At 55.4% G+C, this 22,555-nt stretch overlaps 2 protein-coding genes across 3 annotated transcripts; one reads left to right on the forward strand and one right to left on the reverse strand.

The window, feature by feature from the left end:
- The first annotated feature begins 2,670 nt into the window (after positions 1-2,670).
- Positions 2,671-8,084, forward strand: HEMGN (hemogen). 2 transcript variants are annotated; one of them, XM_083818668.1, is made up of 4 exons: positions 2,671-2,888; positions 6,229-6,319; positions 6,704-6,963; positions 7,852-8,084. In XM_083818668.1, the coding sequence occupies exons 1-4, from the start codon at positions 2,876-2,878 to the stop codon at positions 7,956-7,958; spliced, it is 471 nt and encodes a 156-aa protein (XP_083674794.1). In that variant the 5' UTR covers positions 2,671-2,875; the 3' UTR covers positions 7,959-8,084. The 2 variants fall into 2 exon arrangements, with proteins under 2 accessions (XP_083674794.1, XP_083674793.1); XM_083818667.1 differs by having other exon boundaries at positions 2,674-2,957.
- A 6,652-nt stretch (positions 8,085-14,736) lies between these two features.
- FOXE1 (forkhead box E1) lies at positions 14,737-20,457 on the reverse strand. Its single transcript, XM_083818699.1, has 2 exons — positions 16,003-20,457; positions 14,737-15,911 (listed from the first exon to the last, which is right to left on the reverse strand). Exon 1 carries the CDS (start codon positions 20,406-20,408, stop codon positions 19,542-19,544), a length of 867 nt encoding a protein of 288 aa, XP_083674825.1. The 5' UTR covers positions 20,409-20,457; the 3' UTR covers positions 14,737-15,911; positions 16,003-19,541.
- Positions 20,458-22,555: the final 2,098 nt, after the last annotated feature.

The following is a 22,555-nucleotide window of genomic DNA, read 5'->3' on the forward strand; positions in this document are numbered from 1 at the left end:
ACAAAGAACACAGCTTGGGCCACATCTTCTGCAGAGCCCAGCTGCTCTGCTAGTGCTGGGGGAGACAGGAAGGCAATGAAGGGTCTGAAATGAGACTGGTGCCCCTGGGATCGTGAGGAAGCCTCTGCCATGCTGCCCTCCACTTTGGAGAGGAGAAAACTCGAAAATAGATGGTGCAGTCTGTGGTTTCCCCACTGTTATCCACCACCAAAGCCTTCCCAGGAGATCGTACAATCACTTCCCTGGGATTTGGAGTAATTCACACACAAGAGCCAAACCTTCACAGGAATTTAGGTCCGAAGAGATGCAAGTGCAGGCTCAGTAAGATCTTAGAGCCCATCTATCCTGTAAAGTACCTCTAAAGACTCCGAGGGCACAGCAGCTCTTTCATTTATGAACGATATTTACAAATTTATTGTTTTCTACCCAGCTGGAAAGTGGCTGGAATGGAGTAAACATTCACAGCACCATCTCTGCTGTGCCCTGTGGCACTGTTTTGCTGAGTCAAGAGTGATTTATCAGACCTCAGCAGGCTCTGGAGTGACTGAGTGCTTCTCCCCAACAGGAGATGTGAGGGGTGAAAAGCCGGGTTTAGCCACAGCCCGAGCAGGTGGAGCTGCTCAGCCGTGGTGTCAAAGCTCATAGGCTCCTTGTGCAAGCTCTTCACCACCATGCCCATCACCGTGTGGGCCGCAACGCTTTGGTGCTCGCTGGGCAGCTTGTGCTGGTGGATCTGCCACCAGCCTATGGAGCCCCGGAACACCCGGAGGCGTCCCCCCTCTCTTCCACATTTCACGTCACCTGCAAGCAGCCTGGGGATCCCAGAATATTTCCATCTCTTTTTGTGAGCACTTCCAGATGGGATGTTCCCCTGTGACCAGGCCTACATTTTCCATCTCCCAAGCACGGCCTTCACACGGGGGAGCATCCCACAAGAAAGGGGTTTCAGGATGTGTGCGTGAGGCAGGGTGTCCCCAGGGCCACGCAGCATCATGGAGAGCTCAGCACGCACACCCTCACCAAGCAGCGAGCACACCTTGCCTCCACTTGTGACCGAGACCCAGGAAACTCCCCACAAGCGACTTGGAAGCCCTACATCTCTGTATGCCACTCACGTTCCTCACCCGCCCTCCCGTATCACAGCCTCCCCATATCTGCCTGGCTGCCACCACCCTGCTGGTTCTTTTAGGCCTTTTAAACCCGCCCCGCCTCTCGTGAGGTACCACGTAATCTGCAGTGGACACCGGGGAGGAGCCCTAGGGAGAAGCGGTAACCAGGGGGATAAGCAGAAAGGCAGCGGAGATGACCAGGGCCCACCAGGTTACATCTCAGGAAACCCACACGCATCAAGTTTGGAACTTGCTCTGGAGCTTTTAGGGACCGAGGGAGAGACACAGCAAGAGCAAAGGCTGCCCGTGGGCTGGAGGTGGGCCAGATCTGCCCATCCCTGCAAGCTGCTCCAGAGTAAGTCTTGGGACTGCACACGGAGGTGGGATCACCCATGTTGTGAAAGGCAGGCAGTTCCCAGAGGACCTGGTGGTAGCTGCATCATAGGGTTCTTCTACCACCCCTGGAGCCACTTTGAATTCACAGGACGGGTTATGGGCACCAGCACCACTCCAGAGCATGAGCTGATGAGTTGGAGAAAAGCACTGGCAAAACCTCTATCCCAAATACTCTGGTATTGAGAGTTTAGAAACCGTGGTCAAAGCGGCGAAGTGCCCCTGGTCCAGCAGAAGTGCTATGCACAAGGATAACCTTAAGCTCCTCTGAGCTATCCCAGTGTGATAAATGCTGGAAGCCATTTGCAGAGGAGGCCAGGATTCCCACCTCGCCTTAGTGCAGGGAACCAGGGCACACCGACCTGGGATCCCAGCCACACAGACCATGCTGACCAGTCCATCCTGCCCGTCAGGGAGCAGGGTGTCAGGACTGAAGCCAAAACAACAATCAGAAACTTCCCCTTGGCAGCTACACGTGCCCTGATGATGGTCCTACAGAGCCTGAGTGGGCCTTCAGTCTGTGCAGGTGTGGGGCTGCAGTGGGAATGGGGGAGATAGCAGCAACCACCAAAGGAGAGTCTCCTGTGGGAGCAAGAGCCTGGCTGAGTCTTCCCAGTGGCTTTACTGGGGCTGCCCACTGCCATCCTGCTTCACAAGGGATATGCTTTGATCGTAGGTGGTCCACTGGGTACGGGACCAGAGAGTCATCAGGAGCTCCTCAACTCATTCAGCCACTTGGCGAGGGTCTCTCTGTGGACTCCTTATTTTGTCTGAGTTTTCCAGGAAGGTGTTGCAGCCCTTGAACAGGTCACCTGAATTTGGCAGTCTCCATCCTTACAGGTTTCCAAACTGTACAGTGCCACGGCCTCCTGCTCCACCCTTGCTGCAGGAGGTGGAGGTCCCTTCCCACCAGCTACACTCGGACCCCCTGTGAACAACTTTCTAACAGCTCACATCCCGGTTCGGATCTCACAAGAGGTCCTCAAAGGCTAATAACAATTCCCTGCATCTCACTCTGTAAACGAGCGGTGAGGCCATGCTGCATCCTGCCCTGCCAGGCAGCTTCTCCCCGCTCTGAAGGAAGGCATCTGAGTCACAGCTTGGCAGCAGCAAGCGCGAGCTTCCTATCTGAAGCGGAACTGCTGTTTAGACTAGAGTGTTTTGCAGTCACACAGTAGGTCCTGGGCAGACGCTCACACACCTTTGCACTGTGATAAGGGGAATATTATTACTCTACTAGTGGCCTGTCCAGATAAGCTGTTTGGGGCGGGCAGTCTGCATTTTTTTTCCAAGCTCTCATTCTGCTGCACCAGTAACTCCAGATTCCGTTCCCAAGGAAATAAGCCGCTTTTTATTTAAAACTGCAAGGATCGATGGAGAGTTTAGGTAAAGACCGTGCTTATTCAGACCCTTCCCTGCCACCCTCTACAGCTTGTGAGGAGCATGCTGTGCCAGGTAATGCTGACACTACTAACTTTTTTCTGGAGGGAGGAGGGAATGATCTTTGTCACTAGCGGTTTCTAAAAAATAAGTTAATAATTACCAGTGTATGGTTGGGGGATGGAGGATGCGCATTTAACTGCAAGCGTGTGTGGCTTTTTCTGTGTTGTGTTTCAGGTCACAAAGACAGAAGCACCTATAAAGGCTTTCCAACTCAGAAAAAGTTGCTGAGGCAGTGCCAATATACTGTCTGCTTGCAGACTAACAGTACTCTCTCACTGTTCTTCTAACTTGATGGATTTTTTTCAGTTCACCTCTGTATCTTTACATCCTCTGCTAAATAATTTTTCATTGGGATGCAGGTGTTTTACTGTGATTTTTTTCCTGCCTGGGGCTTGCGGGTGGCACACAGCTTTGGAGCAGCTCTGGGAGTGCTCTGTGGGACCAGCTGGAAATGAATAAGGGGTGTTCTCTGACTGTGCAGAGCAATTTGCTTTGGGTGGATTGGGAAGGAGACCGATTGCATGCAGCTAGAAGTTCTTTTGTGGCTCACAAGATACTTTGAAAGAAAGTTACATTGGCTGCTGCAAAGGGATGTGCAAGGGATCGTGTACTTGAGTAGTTAAACCCGAGCACAGTGCAGATCTTGCTACTGCTGCTTGTAACCTCGTCTTCCTGCCTTTTCCCCTGTGGACGGCAAAATCTTCTGCTGGCTGTGATGTCTGTGATGCTGCTTCATGTCGGGGGATAGCCTCCCAGCTGGAGAATGCCTGCACATTCCCCTGCACAGCTGTATGCTGTGCAGTCCAAGTGCAGTGCTCTCCATCTCAGAGGCTCTGGTCATGCTGATACCTTTGCCATCACTGAAAAACTCTGACACTGTGTGTGTGTGTGTGGTGGCTTTCACATCTATACTGCACCCTGTTGCTTCCCTTCCCTGCAGTCCAGATCGGCTGGGAGAGGGTCTGCCTCCTCTTCTTGTCTCTGCTGTGCTCAAAGCAACAGGGGCTCCTGGAACAAGAAAGTAGCAAAAGAACAGAAAGTAGTAAAAGAACAGAAAAGCTAAGAGACAACAACAGAAAGTAGGATTAATTTTGTTTTGGTGGTTGTGATGGTGGCTGCTGTCATTGTTAGACAGCATGTGGAGTACCGTGCCCAGATTTGGGCAGTTCAGCAGAAAAAAAGACAAAGGCATGCTGGTATGAGTCCAGTGCACAGCCACCAAAGCTGCTAAGGGCTGGGACAGCTGGCAAGCAAGGACAGGCAGAGGGAGCTGGACTTGTTTACACAAGGGAAGAAGCAGCTGAGAGGGAGACGCTGGAGGGAGATGTTGCAGTCTCTATCTAGTAGGTGTCACAGAGAAGAGAGACGGACTCTTCAAAAGGTGCACATGGAAAGGACAGGAGGCACCAGGTCCATGTTGCAAACGTGGCTGGATAGAAAGGAGAAGATTTCACAGTAAGAACAGTGCAGAGAGCAGAAAGGTGGCCTGTGAGATCTTCCCAACATCTCTGGACAAGGTTCTGAATAACCTGATGTAGCTTTAAAATTGGCCCTGCTTTGAATATGTCACTGGGACAGAGAGCCTCAGGGAATCCAGAGATTCTTTCCAAGCTAAATTTCTCCACAATTGTCATTAATTATCAGGAGTGTCTTGTGTACAGACTTACTTTGAGCAGAGGTTGGCTTTTAGGTTTTTTGTTTGTTTGTTTGTTTGTTTTGGTTGGTTGGTTGGTGTTTCAGTTGATTGTGTGTGTGTTTATTCTGTCCTGGACTGTGACTTTTCTCTTTGCAAGAGCTGTAATCCCATTTCAGCCTTGGAAGTCCTTCTCACCTTGCCAGTTGTCTCAGCTAGACAAAAGAATGACAAAATGACAATTCTTCACTCATTTGACCTGGTATGTTAATGTGAGCTGAGTCTGCTCCATGTAAGAAGCTGGATCTGATTGCATCTGCAAGGAGCAGGACATCGTTTGGTTGCTTTTTCATTGTGTGGAATTGGTTGAAACTAATTGCTTTTGTGATCTCCTCAGTGTAAGTGTGGGAAGACTCTCCTCTCCCTCCAGGCTCCAAGGAAGTGGTACTCCTACTGGTATTTCTACTGCTTCTTTTCCTCAAGGGAATGGTCTCTTGTTATTTGACTTCAGCCAGATCTTAATAAAGACTCCACAAGCCGGAGTCCAAGCTAGAAAATTCAGGGCTGACCAGATCAGAAACCATAAAACCTACTGCTAGGTGATCAGGGGTGTTGTCTGTTAGGATCAGGGCACGGAGGGAAGCTCAGTGAAGCTGGGGGATTCATTTGCCAAGGTGTAGGCGGCTGAGATATCGCTGTCTTGGGAAGCTATTTGGAGCCCTTCTAAGCTGGTGAGATGAGCACTGAGCCCACTGTCCTCAGCCTCAGAAGGCATTGCACAGAGCTCAGGGGCCTGCGGCCCTGGGGGTGCCCCTTTTTCCTGGTGGCTGTGGGTAACCTGCGTGACTTGCCTAAGTGGAAGTGCCCACATCGGAGCCTTCCTCACATGAAGCTTCTGTCTTCAGCCTTGCCATGGTCTTCCTCACAGCTGCAGAGCAGCTGGGGTCTATTTATGTGGTCTTTGGGACCCAACTCCTCACCACCAGCAGCACATGTTAGTGCTTTCCTGGTCTCCATTTGTGTCACCAGCCCCTACAAGGTCTCATCCTAAAAGCACGTGAATATCTGTGTATGGGAAAGGCCATGCCCTTTGGCTCACCAGCAAAGGACAGGGAAATGCACGCAGTTTTCTCAGTCCCTCAACATGGGACCGGTTGACTAGGCATAGGAACGGTGGCATTCTTGATCTGACTGATGTCTTTTGGTCCATCTGGATGAGCAGCACTAGCCAATTCCAGCTATCTGAGGAAAAGTGTGTCAGTGGAGCAAACCCAAAGAAATATCTTGCAGACGGTATTGGCATGTGCCTGAGTGATCTTGTGGTGTCCTCACAGCACAAGAAACCTGTCCTATGCTTTCATCTGGCCCCACGATGAGTCAATTGGGCCAGAGTCACCCACAGTGGAAAACTGCAGCTCGAAATTTAGAGCTGCTTACAGCACAGGAGCCTGGGAGCGCTGGGTGACATGCCACCAGACCTTGCTGCTGAGCTTGATCTGGAAGCACAGCGCCCCACGTTGTTTTGTATCGAGACCTGCTTTCTGACAAAAAGAGCCAGGTCACTTGCATCCTTGCTCTGTCACCAGACAGGGAGGGATCGCCTCGCCCCTTGGCCAGGATGTCATGCTAGCACTCGATTTGTCTTTGTAGGTGTCACCACCCGCCGCTTGAGAGACCGGGAGATGCTCCGGAAAAGAAAGGCAGAAGCCCAGGAGAAGGATTCAATTCAGTGGGCTATAGGGTAAAACTTGCTTATGCTGTCAGGCGTTTTTCTGAGCCCGGGCACAGTCTTCACACGAGGACAGAGCCTAGCAGGGCCCCCTGTGTCCTCTGTGAGGAGAGCTCCTGGCTGGCACAGGTGTCCCACGGCCAGGACCAGCTAAAGGTCCAGGCTGGCACAAGGGAGACAAGAGAGTTGGAGGTGGTCACGCAGGCGGTGGGTTTGATGGCAAGCAATCCTCAGCCACGGCACAGGGCCGGGTGAAAACCGGTGTCCAAACTCCCACAGCCTGGTCCAGCCACACACAGCCCCCATGTAGAGCATCCCAGTCTCCGCTGGGGTGAACTGGTGGGATAGTCCCCCTGTGTGTGCCCAACGCTTTGCCTGTGTCAAATCCCCCAACAGGGAGCAGGAGAGGAGCAAGCAGCAGAGAAGACGACGAGGAGCCAGGCGAGGACGGGGCCGAAAAACCGTGGTGAAGCCCACACCGAAGCCAGAACCAGAGCTGGACCCTGAGCCCCCGGCGCAGAAGGAGGCTGAGCTGATGCCCCCCGTGCCAGCGCACCAAGCCCAGCCACCCATGATGGCCATGCAGGAGATGCTCGGTGGGGTGCAGATGGGAGCACTGGAGGGAGAGATGGCATCTGGGAGCCAGGGCCCTCTGGGTGAGCTGCCGGAGAGCTCTTCCGTCCCCGCGGGGGTGTGCAGGCACATGGGTTGGGGCTGTGAGGGCAAATACCACTCCCTGAGTCATGGGGAGGGACAAAAAGCCCTCTGCTGTCAGCAGAGTAATTGGCATGGTGTCTGTGGTTGCTGGTCCTAAACCGCTCGTGTCCTAAGGACATCTCTGTGGGCTTTTTTGCATGGGGAAGGAGTGTTTGTGTCCTGACGCACCTCCCTGGGACAACAGGTCAGGCAAAGAGACTTTGCAACAGCAACACTGTTGGTTCACAGGGGAGTGTCTGACCCCAGCCCTCTGCTGCCTGAAACAAAAGCAGCCAGGGGGTCAGACGTGGCCAACATGACAGTGGGTCACCGTGCTCCCCAGCTCTCTGCCAAGAGCCAGGCCAGGGCAGACGTGCTGTGAAAAGAAGAGGCAATCTCCTGAGACCAGAGCAAGTCGGGGAGTGCCAGACATCTCCTGGCCACGGTCCACCAGCCCTGGGGCTGGAGTGGGGTACTGGGGAGAGGAAGGGGGGCAGCCGGAGCCAGGGGTGTACACGTGCTGCCTCCCAGCCAGGAGCAGCTGCAGCCTGTGTTTCAGGGGGGTGAGCACCCTCCAGCCCCCGACGACTGCATTTCCAGCAGTGTCAGTGCAGGAGGGAAGGGGACACCCTGCTGCCGGGCCTGTAGTGCTCTTGTGCCACGGGGCACAACCGTTCTGGCAAGCATCAGGCCTGCGCTTGTTTCCCCTCTGCCATCAGCCCCACTAAAGCCCCTCCAGCTCCCCGCTCCACCTCCCCGGGGACCTCAGCGTCCCTTGGTGGCCAGGCAGGCCACCAGCAGCCCTGGCGAGGCTACGTGCAATGACCTGTCTCTGAAATGCCTTGCAGGTGAAGAGGAAGTGCTGAAACTAGCGGAAGAAATACCAGAAGAACTGAATACTCCCCTGGAAAACGACACAGAGGGTAGCGAATACTTCCCGTCAGTCCTATTCTAAGTTTCTCTCTCGAGTTTTACATTTTCATTTACAATTCTATGTCTGAGAGAAACTCCGATGAGTGTTGTAGAGAGATGTAGACCCCCTCCTTCCTGGTGAATAATAAAGCCCAGAGTCTCCTGGCCAGTGTGCTTCCTGTGCTGCTTTTTGTCTGCGTGCAGGGCAGTGCTCCCTGCCCCTCAGCCTGCAGGGCACTGGCCCCATGGGCGCCTGTCCTCCTTTCTGGAAGGTGCCTCCAACCCACCCCGGGGAAATGCCAGCCCCACGGCAAAGCTGAGCCCCCCCGTGACTTCCAGCGGGCCGGAGTGCTGTGGCTTAGGCCTTCTTTTTCCACTTGCAACAAACCCGGCGGACCCTTGTGCTGTTATCTTTGGCCCAAAGGCCTTTCTCACTGTCTGCTTTCCTCCCTGATAAACAGCTTGCTTTCCTAAGGTCTGAGGAGAGCGTTGGTTTTGTCCTGCAAGCAAATTAACTCTGACCTTGCTGAGCTGTGCTAGCCAAAGGAAGGCTGTCTGAGAGCAGATCCCTGTAGCAGGACGAGGATCAGCTGAATCGTACACTTTGCTCAGGAAAGTCCCATTTTGGGGCAAAGACACAAGGCCGCTCTGCATGGGTGTTGTGTCTGCAGCTCCCCAGCCAGCTTTCAGGCCGAGACTCCAAAGGAACGTGTGCCTGTGCCATGTACCCTAAACTTCTGTGAAATCAGTGAAGAACGGGGCTTCCTTTCCACCCACATTTCGGGTCTTGCAGTCTTCTCTGTGCACGTGGGGGTGGCTTTTTCACAATTCTGTACATCCTGTCCCAGAAGGTCTTTCTCCTTGAAAAAAAAAATAATAATAAAAAAAATGTTATGGCTGAGCACCACCACAAAAACTGTGCCAGGGTGCTCTTGCAAGTGCAGTGTCCGCACCACATTGCAAGGAGGCTGGGCTGTAGGATCTGCCACTGGTGGGCAGAGCAGGAGACCCTCCTGCCCTGCAGAGCCCCGCGCACACTGTGGTGGGGCTCAGCAGTAGCTGGTGGCTGTCCCCAGCTCCCCAACCGTCTGCAGTGCTCCTAGGGAAGGGAACCCAGCCCTGGTGCCCACATACTGTGTCTGTGGAGGTGGGACCTTGTTCCCACAGCTTTTCAGACCCGGGAGAGGCAGCTTCTGGGAGGCTTTAGAGCACCCCGTTCTCCTGGGCAAACGCCCGTGGTGGCCTTGAGGTCCTGAGCCCCCCCAGCGGCTGCGCATCCTGCATTAGGGCTCTGGCTCTATCTGGTTTCTTTGGCAGCCTGTAAGAAAGGTGTGTCCGCAGGAAACAAGTTCTATTGCAAAATAACCAAGACAAAGATAAAGCCTTCCTTATCTGCACTTTCATTTGCAAACTACAGTTTCTTTCTCTGGAAAGGGGGCAAGTAACAGAGCACCTTCCTTGTCCTGATTTGCCTGGGTTCAGGTGAAAACCTGCTCACATAGGGGTCCAAGTGCATCTCTGGGGTGGGTCCTGCTGTTAGGAGGGAGCTGAGGGTGGGCTGGTGGGGGCTGCTGGAGCTGAGAGAGAGAGGGTGACATTTTGCAGATGCAATGCAGCATCTTCCCCCTCCTCTCCCTTCCCTTCACTCCTTCCTGAGACCCACAGGGGCTTTTAGGAGTGGCCAGAAAGGGAGATTTCCACCCTCTGGGATGAAAAGTAGGGTCTGAGTTTGACACGAAGGGGAAGTCAGAGACCTTTGGCTGAGTGTAGCCTTGTTGGTTATACGGGGGGGGTGATGGGTGCAGGGAGCAGGACCAGTGCCCGACAGAATGCTCTCCTCCTCGCTGTGCTCTGCTGGCGAGAGGGCTGGGCAAGGCTCCCCCAGGACACCCCGTCCTGCTGAGTGCTCTGTTTTACTTAGCACTGGCCCCATTACACTGCCTCCCCTCTTCTTCCTAACCCGCACTTTGTTCCTGCTGCTCCCCGTGCTCCGTATGCTGCACAAGGGTGTGCAGCTCTCCAGCAGTGGTTCCCTGCCCTGGCTCATAACCTTACCAGCTGCAGAGTCCAAATCGATCTTCCTGGCACCGTGCTTGTTACCTAGTTGGTCAGGGCTGTGACCTTGTGTTCTTGTTTATTGATTCCTGTCTTGCTCATACTGTTGGAGAAGGACCTTGACCTGATGCTCTCAGAGGAGCAGACACCATCCTTCTGCCCGCACACCCTTACAAGCAACAGGGAAGGATCTGGTGCATCCTGCCCGTAAGATCCTGAGCTGGTGTCAGGCCACAGCAATGTAAGTACAGCCCAGAAGAGGAGATGGAGGTCCCTTTAGGGCCACCAGTACCTGCCGGCAGTGTCTCTTCTGGTGGAGTCTGCCTGGCACTGAGGGTGGAAGATTTTATGATCTGGGAGCTTAGCTAGCTTTGACTTGGCTATACGTGACTAGAAAAGGAAGACTTTGCTTCCTGCTGGGAAGGAAGAAAGATTTGCTATCGAGTATGGCCATAAAACATGCCCATAAACCTTCGGGAAAAGCTATCCCTTGCCGAGCCTCCTGATTATAGCGGGACTGTCGCCAGCACAAGGTCAGCTGTGTCTTGCAAACCCCCAGGGCATCATGTCCCAGGACTGAATGAGACGGGTACAGCTTTTAAAGGACTGATTTCTTTTCTATGGGGAGCTCCAGAAAACCCACCTGCCTGCCACATATTTGTCTGCATAGTTCATGGCTAGAGAAGAAAGACTGGTGATGCTGAAGATGCGGCTGCGGTCCAGCCTTCGCACAATCACAACAGAGGCCACATTTTAATGACAGCAGTTTGCACTGGTGAGTAGTCTTTCCCATGATCTCTTAAAGGTGCAAGAGGTTAGAGGAATAAAATACCCCGGGTTTGAAGAGCCCTCTGAAGAGATCCTCTCCTGACACTGCAGAAAGCGAGGTCACAGCATACGGTCACACACATCCCCCCCCTTGTGGTCTGTGAGCACCCAAGGGGACGCCACACAGCCGTGCAGGACCATCACCCACAGGAGACCACCACGGCCTGCCAGACACTCAGAGCAGGCGTGGCAAGCTTCCAGCAGTACGGGAGGAGAGATGCTGCTTGGTTTGTGTGCCACAGCTCCCCACATCTTCCACGCCTCTTGGATTTCTCTTGAGAAATGCAGTCTCCCACATGTGAATGTCAGGGGTGATTTGTGGCAGGCTGTTGCTCATGGGTGGTGTTTTAAGCAAGAGGATTTTTTCTGGTCCTTAGCAAAAATGAGGTCAAAGCCAAGTCTGAGCAGAAAGAACCAGGCCAGCAGCTGGTGGCTGGAGGCCAGCAGAGGCCAATGAAAAGTCATTCCACCCTGCCAGAACCTGGTCTTACAGAACTGAAAAAAAACACCTTTCTTGCTGTTTTACCAATATTGACTTGAGGTAATAAATACCGGTGACTGCAAACACTCACTGCCTCCTTGGCCACTATTTCCTGCCAAGAAAACATTAGCTCTGATCCTTCTGTTTAAATAAATATATCTCTAATTGTTCCAGGGCTGCCAAGGACTACAGCTGTGTGCACGGCAGGGCTCAGCAGCAGTCCACAGGCTGGCCTGGCTCTCCTGTGTCACCAGGAAATCACATAACCATAGAAAAAGCGAGAAGAGACTTCTGGAGATCCTGAGCCCAACCCCTGCTGAAAGCTGACCCTTTGTCATGGAGTGTAGCAATAGAATAAGGAGAGATGGCTTTAAACTAAAAAAGATTAGATTAGACATCAGGAAGAAGTAGTTCTTTACTCAGAGGATGGTGAGGCACTGGCACAGGTTGCCCAGAGAAGCTGTGGATGCCCCATCCCTGGAGGTGTTCAAGGCCAGGCTGGATGGGGCTTTGGGCAACCTGGTCTGGTGGGAGGTGTCCCTGCCCATGGCAGGGGGGTTGGAACTGGGTGGGCTTTAAGGTCCCTTCCAACCCAAACCATTCTGTGTCTCTGTGATGCTATGACTGCAATTTAGACTTGCTCTCCTTCCTCTTTCCAGGCAAACAAAGTAGATCCCCTCAGCCTGTCTCCATCTCGATGGCCTCAGCTGGGCACCAGTGTATCAATGTCTTTCTTATATTGGGTTGTCCTAAATGGATCCATTTCTGGGCTTATCCACACCAAACAGAGGAAACAGCCATTTGCCTCAGCACACAGGCTGAAACTCAGTCTGTCTGAAGGGACTTGGGGCTTTGAGCATGACTGTACCTTTGTGTCCCTCAGACACTTGAGTTCCTCACCAAGGAGACACAGGAAACACAGAGCAAAGAAACACAGATGCTGCTTGTGTGTCCTGAGCTTTCTAGCCTTAATAATGCTTTTTATTTATTTATTTATTTTTCAGATGCTCAGATATTTCAGATGCTCCTAGCAGGAAATAAGCACCGAGCTGGAGGCTGGTCCCACCACATGGTCCTAACACATTGCTCCGCAGGCTGCACATCTGGGGCTAAAGTGCACCACCCCGAGGAGAGCAGAAGCTCACCTGCTGGTGGCACTCACCTGCCGCGCAGGAGTGTTGGTGACCACCAGCTAGGAGGAAATTATATGAGGGTGGTGAGGTACTGGAACAGATTGCCCCATCCCTGGAAGTCCTCAAGGCCAGCCTGGATGGGGCTTTGGGCAACCTGGTCTAGTAGGAAGTGTCCCTGCCCTTGGCAAGGGGCTGGAACTGCGTGGTCTTTAAGGTCCCTTCCAGCCCAAACAATTCTGTGGTTCTGTGATTACATCCACTTAGGTAGGCAGACTTGAAGCCATTTGCCCCAGTTGCTTCATCAAGAGAAACTTGTCCTTGGCTTTTCTCTGGAAGGGGAAAACCTCCATGGAGACACAATACAAAAGAGGTGACCCAAGAAGGAAAATATTTCTCTGTAATATGACTTTTAAAAAATGAATACTCCCTGCAGAAAGGTCCAAACCCTGAATACTCCTCTGCTCCTAGGGCCTCTTGTGCTATGATGGAGAGCGAGACTACTCACCAGGCATCTGTAACCAAGGACAAAGTCTCTTCTCTTGCTTGGAGAATGGAGGCATGGTGTGAGGTCAGTGTTCATACAAAGCCATATGTGGACATTTGGCTTTTATATAACTAGCATCTGTATTTATTTTCATTTATACTGATAACAGGTACGTATTCTGTGTGGCTTGAGCTGTCTGTGACTATAAGGTGACATCAGGGGTCCACCCTATCACAGTGGTCAGTCACTGCAACAGTACAAACCCATGTTTTTCAAATAAATGTAGCTTTAGAGAAAACAGGAAGAAAGAACAGGAAAACAGCAACAGGAACAACAAACTGGGAGCCACTGAAAGCCTCATCATATAGCTAGAGCACATTACAACAACATTTAGAAATAAGCTCAGATGAACCTCAAGATGAAGAAGGAAGAAATCATCAAGAAATCATCACCACCAACACCACGGGCCTGCTGATGAAAAGGAAGAAACCTTTGCCAGGAGCTTCGTGATCCGCCTGCTAAAGACACCAGGGTGCTGGTAACTTGTTACAGCGTCCCACCCCCCAACACACAGAGCAACAGAAATCAACCTCAAGGCACTGAAAAGGTATTGATTAGCATAAGTAAGCAGGCAGAGATGCTAATATATTATTACTATTTATTATTGTTATTATTGTTATTGTGAATGTATAGCAGTCTCAGCTGCATTACCGAGGCTTTCCCCTATCAATTTGGACTACGAGTAGGTGTTGCAATGACACTAAGAACTGCAGATATTGTATTGGTTACATTTGCACACAGTAAAGGTAAACCTCAGGCTTCACTTACAGTGTTCCCTTTCCTCTTCATAACAAGATTTTGTTAGACCACGTAGCAGAACATAGAGCTGGGCAATGTAAGTGGTATGAAGCTTGGGGCACAGTCTGATAGACCGTGAGAACCTGGCTTCACGAGCATCCTTTCCAAGAGGAAGAGGTCGACACGAGCTGGAGATGGTCCTCTCACAAGAGCCAGCCACAGGTATGGTTGTCTCAGAGGGCTTCATGCAGAACAGGCCAGGATACAGCCTCCTATTTTTCCTCGTGGTGCAAGTGGCACAGGCAGGGTACTTCATCCTCTACATACATTTTTGGTCCCTGTACACCATCAGGACCACCAGCTGCACCCTGTGTTCAATTTCTGACAGAGGTGGTGGAGGTTCAGAGTCCGGCAGCTGGGGCTCCCCACCGAGACCCTTTCCCTCCCTCTCGTTCTGCCCACACAAGGAGGGGCTGTGGTGGCTGCTCCAGACCCAGAAGTAACCCCAGCTTCCAGGTGTAGCCGATGGCTCCATCTCCCACCGTGACTTCTTGTCTCAGACAAGAGGCCAAGCAGGTGGAACAAGCTGAGAAATCAGCTCTGCTATTGGGGTGAAATAGGATTTGTGGCCCTGAGGCGTGGATTTCCCCCGAGTGCCCCTCAGGCACCTCAGGCCGGTGCTTGAGGAGCACCATTTGCTCCAGTCTGGTCACAAGCGACCCTGGCTCTGCCAGAGGCTGCTCCCACAGCCCGGCGTAAGCCTTCTAGACCCTGGTGCCAAATGACACAATATCATTTTTTCAGTTGTAAAAAGGGAAAAATCACTTCTGAGGGAACCACGCAGGAGGGTTCTCCTGGCAACAGCCCTGATTCAGAGACAGGGAGAAGCTTTCTGAAGGTATCTCGAGTGAGAACTGAGTGCAGGCTCCTCTGCCCGTGCCCGTGCACCCCACCGGGCAGGCAGCAAGGAAGCCTCCTGGTGGAGCTATCGCTTCCTTGCAGCAGGGAAAAAAAAAAAAAAAAAAAAAAAAAAAAAAGTCAAGGAAAGGCAGATGGAGTGAAATGCAAGAAGCAGCACATGGCACCTCTCTCAGAGCAACCTGTTATTGCTCCGTTGGCCTCGGGGACACAGGGAAGGCTTGAAGAAACCAGCAACGCTGCATTACAAACAACAGGACAAAGATTTATTTCCATTACAAGTGAAGTAAAAGAGTAAATACAAAAAAAAAAAAATAATTCTCTAACGCATAGTACAAATTTTCTCCTAAACTGTAATAATCCCCTTTCTCGAAGGCGAGGCAAGGAGTCACTGTGCCCGAGTTCGGGCAGAACAGGCACTGAGCTGCTCTGTCCCTCCACAAATGCACCCTCCTCCTGAGGCCCTCCTCTCTTCTTATCAGTGCTTACACCCAGTTTCTTACCCAAACCTATCAGACTCATCTCCCAGAAATCAAAAGGCTACTTGGGAACTTGGACTAACTGTGCTAAAAGGAAAGCCCTCGGATATTTACAGTGAAGTTTCCAGAAATCAGAAGTTTCCTTGTTCCGGACGGTGGCTGAGAATCACCAGCCCGGCGTCAGACGGACTCGCACCGAGGTCCAGCTGCCTGGCGCGGCATATCCCCAGTTCCTCGCAGACGTGGCATATCCCCATTTCCTCACAGACGCGGCAGATCCCCATCTCCTCACAGACGGGCTCCCCACGGGTGCGACAGCGGCCACAGGCCTGCACAAAACCCACAGCCCCGCACGTCAGGGCGGCGTCAGCACGTCCCCGCTGTCACAGGGCAGTGACCAGAGAGATCTGTCCTGTTCAGCACACCCCTGGCACCTGAGCCTGCCTGCACAGGAGCCCAGACAGGTCGCAACAGCCACAAAACCACAGCAGTGCTGGTGGGAAGGGACCTCTGGAGTCCTCTGGGCCTGCTGCAAGCTGGGGATGGGAGTGGCGCTCGCAGCAGCACAGGGCAGTAGGGCTCTCTCTGTTTTCGGCTTGAAAACCTCAGAGGACAGAGGCCCTGCACGGACGTGGAGCCCCTCGGAGGGTCTGCGTGGCTTTTCACTGAGCACACGGACAGATCCTGCCCAGGGTTTCTAGCTGCCTGTGGCTGAACTTGGGTGGTCTGTGGCCAGGCGTCCCGGGCCCTTGGTGCAACAGGCGTGCGTTCACTGCACCTGCTGCAGGAAGTGTGCTTCCTAGGTGTCCGTTTTCCCTAACTGGAAGTTAGAAATGATTTGGAGAGAAATAAGAACAAGCAGATAGATCTTGCCAGCAAACAATACACGACTGAACCTCCACAACTGGTACCTTGTGAGTCATCAAGGTCCATCATGCATGTCCTCCAGACACCGAGTTTTCCTCCTGAACTTACGTTAGATGCTATCCGAGCTCAGGAGTGGCTTACACAAGGCAAACAAAACGCTCTCAGGTTTAGTCCTCAACACCTGAGGAGAGGCGAAGCAGCAGAGAGCAAACCCAGCGTTTGAGCCCTGCGGTTATCTGCCCTCTGTGCAGCAGGGCTCGGATCCCCACGGGACCCATCTGCCTTCCACTTTGCTTCCTGCTGGTTCCCAAAAAGAGCTTCCCCGTCTCCCGGCGCCAGGAGGAGCTGCTCAAAATCCCGGGCTGAGCAGGGAGGCAGGCGGGCAGCCCAGCCTGCAGAGCTGGGGCAGAGGCACCAGGAGGCTCGGAAGCAGAGGCACAGGTTGGTTAGCACCCCGGCGGCTGCAGGGCTTGAGGTCAGCTGTTGCCAAAGGAAGACTGATGAGACAGTTTCTCTCTGTGTTTTCACAAACAAACAAACAAACAAACAACACTAACAAAAATGTTCCTGCACCTTTGGTTAGACCAGGGTTAGGTGGCTGAGGATTGTCAAGCCTAGATCCTTGATCTGGCCAGCACAAAGCACTGGTGCTAGAAAGGCACTTACTCTTTTTACACAAAATTAACTCGTGTGTGCACATGGACATGCTGGTGCAGCAGGCTCGCCTCTTTGAACCGAGACTTGAACAAAGCCCAGGCAATGCAGAAGGAAAGAAAGGCGACCTGCAGTCACCTGCGGCAGGGTCTCCCTCCCCCTGCTCAGCCCTGTCCCTTCCCCCAGGAGCTGCTGGAGGGGCAGAGCTGTGAAAATGCCTCCAGATGCTGGCTGAAAATCACCAGTGACCTTATTAAAAAAATTAACCTTAGGCTCGCACTGGGGCTGAACCGGAGCACCGCAGGAAGGAAGGAAGGAAGACATCAATCGAGAGGCTGGACAGTTGCTCTCCCAGGTACCCCCAAACCAAAAGGATCTCCGAAAGGAGGTCAGCAGGGCTTGCTAGCACAGGGACACAGCTCAGTCCCTGCGGGCCCAAGGGTCGCATCCCTCACAGCCCCACGGCCAGCCCTGGCTGAAAACATCTCGCCCGAACGGGCGGCGAACAGCAGCTGTCTGCGAGCGACGAGAAAAAGGAGCGCCTGCAGACAGCTGCCAAAACCGAGAGCTGCCACAGCCAGGTCTACAGCTCCTCCTGCAGTCGGTAAAGGGGAAGGCGAGAGAGGAGCTGGGGCGGCTGCGGAGACCTGCCCGGGGCTGGGCGAGCCGAGCCGCTGCGGGCAGCAGCTCCTGGACGAGCTGGGGCCAGGAAGGACAGGGAAAGGGACAACGCTGCTCTGCAGGGGCGACACCAAGCGAGGGAGAAGCCCCACGTGTCTCGCCACACCAAAGATGTGAGGTAGGCTTGTGGTCCTGCTGGCGGCAGCGCAGCCTCCTCGGCTCTGCCCCGCGGCTGCAGTTTCCTCGGGGCACAGCAAAAGAGGTCCGGACGGGCATCAGAGGGCTCCTGGAAAGGGGCAGCGGCTCCAGGACAAGCCCCAGCTGCCGTGTGGGGTGCCTCAACCACCGCGTGCCATCCCGACCGCCCAGGTCTTCTGCCTCGGAGACCCACGGAGGGCTGCCCCACAAGTTCTCCCATCCACCTGTCGCAGGGGGCTGGCAAAATCGGCACCAGCCGCCCCCGAACTGTGCTGCAGGGACACCCATCCACCTTCATGCTCTGCTCCATCTCCTCCCCCTCTTGTCCCACCTGGACACCTGGATTTCAGCACCCTGCAAAGGCAAGGAACGTGCCTGTACCCAAATTTCACCCGACCAGGGATCTCACTTGAAAAATCCCCCATGAGATCCAAGCTGTTTGCAGCTGCCTGCAGCTGTAGGACAAGAGACAGGCGCGAAGTGAGATTAGCAGGGTGCCGCATGTATGCAACAAGAAACTTCTCCCCAGGAGGACTGTCAGGTTGCCCAAAGATGCCGTCTCCATCCTTGGATGTTGTCTAGACTTAACAGGATAGCCCCCCCTAAAATGGTCTGACTCATTGCTGACCCTGCTTTGACCATGAGGTTGGAACAGAAACAGATTGTATCTACCTGTACATGTAAGAGTACCCTCTCTCTCCTCTTCCAAAGCTCCTGCTGAGGCTCCCACTGCCCTTTCCACCTCCCTCTCCCCATCCAAGGCCCCACCAATTTTCAGGACCCTCTCACCAACCTTCTCCTGGCCCTGGCTGTGCAGTCTCACACCTTAATGGGAAAGGGGAGCTGGAAGAGATGCCAGCAGTGGCAGGGCTGCATCTGCTTCCTCCCTGCTGACAACTCCAGAGCCCTGGGCATCTCTCAGGTCCTCAGTCCCCTTCCTGAGGTGGTGAGATCTGTCTGGAGGGATCTGCTTGGGTTTCTCCAGGCACCTACTTGGAAGCCTTTGCCTATTGTTTGTCCCCTCTCCACGTTCTCCTTTTGCCTTTTTCCCATCCTAGGAGAGCTTGAAAGAAAAGCAGAGCAAGCAGAGATCGAAAAACACCATGTCCTGCCTCTCACTTGTTTCAGGAGAAGTTGCCCCCCCTCCCAGAGATGCTGGTCTCTCTAGGCTACACCCAGAGCTGGGCTGACTTTAGGATCAGAAAAATTTAGGATGGAAGAACCCCTGTAGATCTCTGGGCCAAACCCCTGTCCAAAGCAGGTCCAAATTCATTTCTGGATCCAGCTCCAAAACAGACCTGGTTGCCTGGGCTTTGTGCAATCACACCGGGAAGACCTCTAAGGGCAGAAATCCCCCGGCCTCACCGGGTCTGGAAGAGATTCCAGTGGTTGAGCACACTTATGGGAAAAGTCTCTACGCATCAAGCCCCGCTGCTCCCCCAGGCCCCTGCAGCGAAGCCCGAACCCCCAGCGGGATGTGGCTCGCAGCACCTGCCTGCACCCCAAGCCTTCCCCAGCTCCTATAACCTCACTGGCAAGCCCTAGCACTAGTGTGGCACAACCCTGTGCCACTTCAGGGACCCGCTGGCACGCTGGTGCTTTCGTGGCCATGGCTCATGAGGCTGGGGAATGCGTCCTCCTGCCTCCCTCCAACCCGAGGTTCTGTTGTGCGAGGAGAGCTGTGAGCAGCGGGGAGGTCTTTGAGAGGGAGATCTTCGAGAGGGAGATCTTTGGGAGTGAGATCTTCAAGCGTGAGATCTTCAAGCGTGAGATCTTTGAGAGGGAGATCTTTGAGAGGGAGATTTTCAAGCATGAGGTCTTCGAGCATGAGATCTTTGGGAGCGAGGTCTTCCAAGGGGTGCATCGGGACGGAATGGGGGAAGACGGTGGGCACCTTGAGCACCCGCGCAGGCAGCGAGGCAGCACAGGAGCGGGGGTGCTCGCCCCTTGCAGGCACCCGGAGCTCCCCGGGCCCCTTCCACCAGCCTCCCCCCGCACCCAGCGGGCCCCCCCATGCCCGGGCAGCCCCGCTGCGGGGGGTGAGCGCTGCGTCCTCCCGCATCCCCGCGGCCACCCGTGCTCGGGCGCTGCTCCGGGCGCCCGCGGCGGGTCAGAGCGCCGGGACGAACCTGTCGGGGCCGCCGGGGAAGGCTCCGTGCCGCGGCCCGTGCTCGGCGGCTCCCATCTGCCCGCCGGGGCCGTAGGAGTGGGGCAGCGGCGCGTAGAGCCCGGCGGGGGCCGGCGGCGATGCGGGCAGCACGAAGCGCCCCGGGGGCGCGTACAGGTGCCCGGGGCCGGCCGGGGCGTACGGCCCGGGGGCGGAGGGCAGCGGCCCGTAGCCGTGGGGCAGGGCGGCGGCGTTGCAGCCCTGAGCGGGGCAGGAGGCGGCGGAGAAGGCGCAGGAGGCGGCGGGGTCCGGGGGCAGCTCGGCGGCGGCGGCGGGCGGGGGGAAGAGGCGGCAGGGGGCGGCGGGGCGCTCGGCGAGGAAGGCCGGGTAGGTGGAGAGGTCGCTGCGCTTGAAGCGCTTCCTGCGGCGGAGGAAGCTGCCGCTCTCGAACATGTCTCGGGCGTGCGGGTCCAGCGTCCAGTAGTTGCCCTTGCCGGGGCGGCCGGGCTCCCTGGGCACCTTGACGAAGCAGTCGTTGAGGGTGAGGTTGTGCCGGATGCTGTTCTGCCACTTGCGGGGGCTGTCGCGGTAGAAGGGGAAGCGCTCCGTGATGAAGCGGTAGATGCCTCCCAGCGTCAGCCGCCGCTCGGGCGCCTGCCCGATGGCCATGGCGATGAGGGCGATGTAGCTGTAGGGCGGCTTGCCCCGCTCCGCCGGCCGCTTGCGACGACGACGACCGCCCCTCGACGTCCCCCCCGTCGCCGCCGCCGCCGCCGCCGCCGCCTCCTCGTCCCCCGGCGGCGCCGGGTCCGCCTTCAGCGGCGGCGGGGGGCCCGGGGGGCCCGGGGGCAGCCGGCTCTCGGCGGTCATGCGGCCGTCGGGGCGGCCCCGCCGAGCCCAGGAGGCGCAGCCCGGCCCCGCCGCCGCCGCCGCCGCTTTTATGGGGCCGTGTCCGGCGGCTCCGCGCCCCGGCGGCGGCCGGCACTCCCCCTGCTACGCCCCGCGCACCGGGAAGCGCGGGCAGGGCCGGGCGTGCCGCCGCCGACGGGGCGGGCAGGGGCAGGGGCAGCGCCCCGATGCGGCCCCCCCTTCCCCGACACCGAGCCCCGATGGGGTCCCCCCCGGCCGGGGGTTTCTCGCGGGGGTCGTGGCGGTGCCGCCTGGGGACCCCCCCGCACCTCCGCAGCCCGGTGCTCGGCCGGTAAAGGCGTGCAGGAGGACGGGGAGAGGCAGAGCCCAGCGCGGGCACAGGGTGTGAGCGTGGGCTTCGGGTGTGCAGGGTGCGCTCGGACCGCAGCCCGCTCCGCCAGGCTCCAGCAGCGACTCGGTGACCCGCGGGCTGGTGCCACCTGCTTGTCCGTGGTGCCCGTGCCACGGGACGTCACCTTCCAGCGCGGAAGGTCCCCTCCGGGGGTTCTCCGTGCATGGTGATGGGGCGTGCTTGGCCTGACAGCTCCCTCCTGGCTCAGATGCTGGGCGTTTGGCCACAGGACGGTGAGTCCGAGCGAGTGCCGTGAGTACGCCCGGCTGGCAAGGGATGCTGCGGCACCTGCCTCAGTGCCGGGGGCAGCGCAGCCCATGCACTGCTGGCACGGGAACCCCCATAAGCCAGCGAGTAAAGGGATCAGCATGCGCAGGTGTCCTCAGGAAAGTGCATGCAGGAAGAGCACGCGCAGCTACACAAGCGTGCAAGGGCACTGGCACAGGCTTGAGGATGTGCATGGTGTTCCTGGGCGTGCATCGGGATGCATGCGTGTGCACAAGCACGTGGCACAGGGCGTGAATGTCTCTGTGTGTGTGAACGTGTGCCGGAGTGGATGGGGATAGGTGTGTGGTGGGGCTGACATGCAGAGGGACGGGGTGCCCACAGGTGTGTGCAGGTGCTCTGTGGGGCTGGACTGCTGGTAGTGCTCATGTCTTGGTGCCTCCTGCCAGTTCTCCCAAAACTCATGTCAACCGTGTGCGGAGTCTGCAGCTGTGGGAAGAGCGCTCCCAAACCCCTCAGGGTCGTTGCACAAATGGTCTCTAAATGAGTGAGGGGAAGCGGGAGATGTGCATCCCAGTGAAACAGCAGTCCCTTGGCGGTTTCCAACAACGTCATTTCTCCACGTAGAGAAAAACCAGCATGTCTGAGGAGCCATTTGCATGTGGAAAACAAGCCCAAGCCCTGGTTCCTCGCTAAATAAGGGGACGCTGAGTCTCAGGCCGCCTACATATTTCTACAGCTTCTAGCAGAAAAAATACAAGGTGGCACCATCTGAGGACCCAAGTGTGCTGCCCCAGCTGCTGGATGCAGACACGTGGCAGCATTTCATGTCGCGTGCTGCAGTGCTCGACCCAAAAGAGTCCTCCTCCCGTAGTGATACCCATGTTGCTGGAGTACGCTGAACACGAGGGTGGTGTTATGAGGAAGCAGACTCCCTCAGCATGAGAGCAGCATAGCTGCCTCTCCTGCAGTGCTCTGCCCTCTGGTTCACAGAAAGCCATATCTGGGCACGAATCTTCCTACCCGTTTTTCCAAAAAGCAGCTCAGTGTTTCAGCCACCTCTGGGGCTGCGTGTCTTGCTGCGCCATGCCAATTCCGTGCCTCCAGAGGGCAAAGTCAGATCATGCTTCAGTTTGCACTGGCAGACGACGGGGAACAAAAGAGGTGTGCACTGAGGTGGGATGGCGTGCCGAAAAGCTGCTTTTGCCCTTCCTGCTGTTGGTGAAAATCCTTTCAAGAAATCCCTTCCAAGAAAGCCCTTTCCTTGGCAGATCCCAGCATGTAAGCAGTGTGAACTGGATACCGAAATAGCACATGTTGGCTGCTGTTCCTGCTCCTCTCCTCGTGCTAAGCTGTAACGCCAGCTTTTGCGAGTGAAGTGGCATTTGTGTAGCGTGGTGGCCTGCTGGTTGTCCTCAATCTGATATTATCATCAGGCTGTTTAAAAACACTTCCAGCTCTCCACTCTGGGCACAGGAACACATCCCGTCTTAATGACTGGTGTATCTTGGTTTCCAGTGCTATGGGATTC

The sequence above is a fragment of the Anser anser genome (genome assembly GCF_964211835.1).
Source record: "Anser anser genome assembly, chromosome: Z".
In the NCBI taxonomy this organism is placed as follows: domain Eukaryota; kingdom Metazoa; phylum Chordata; class Aves; order Anseriformes; family Anatidae; genus Anser; species Anser anser.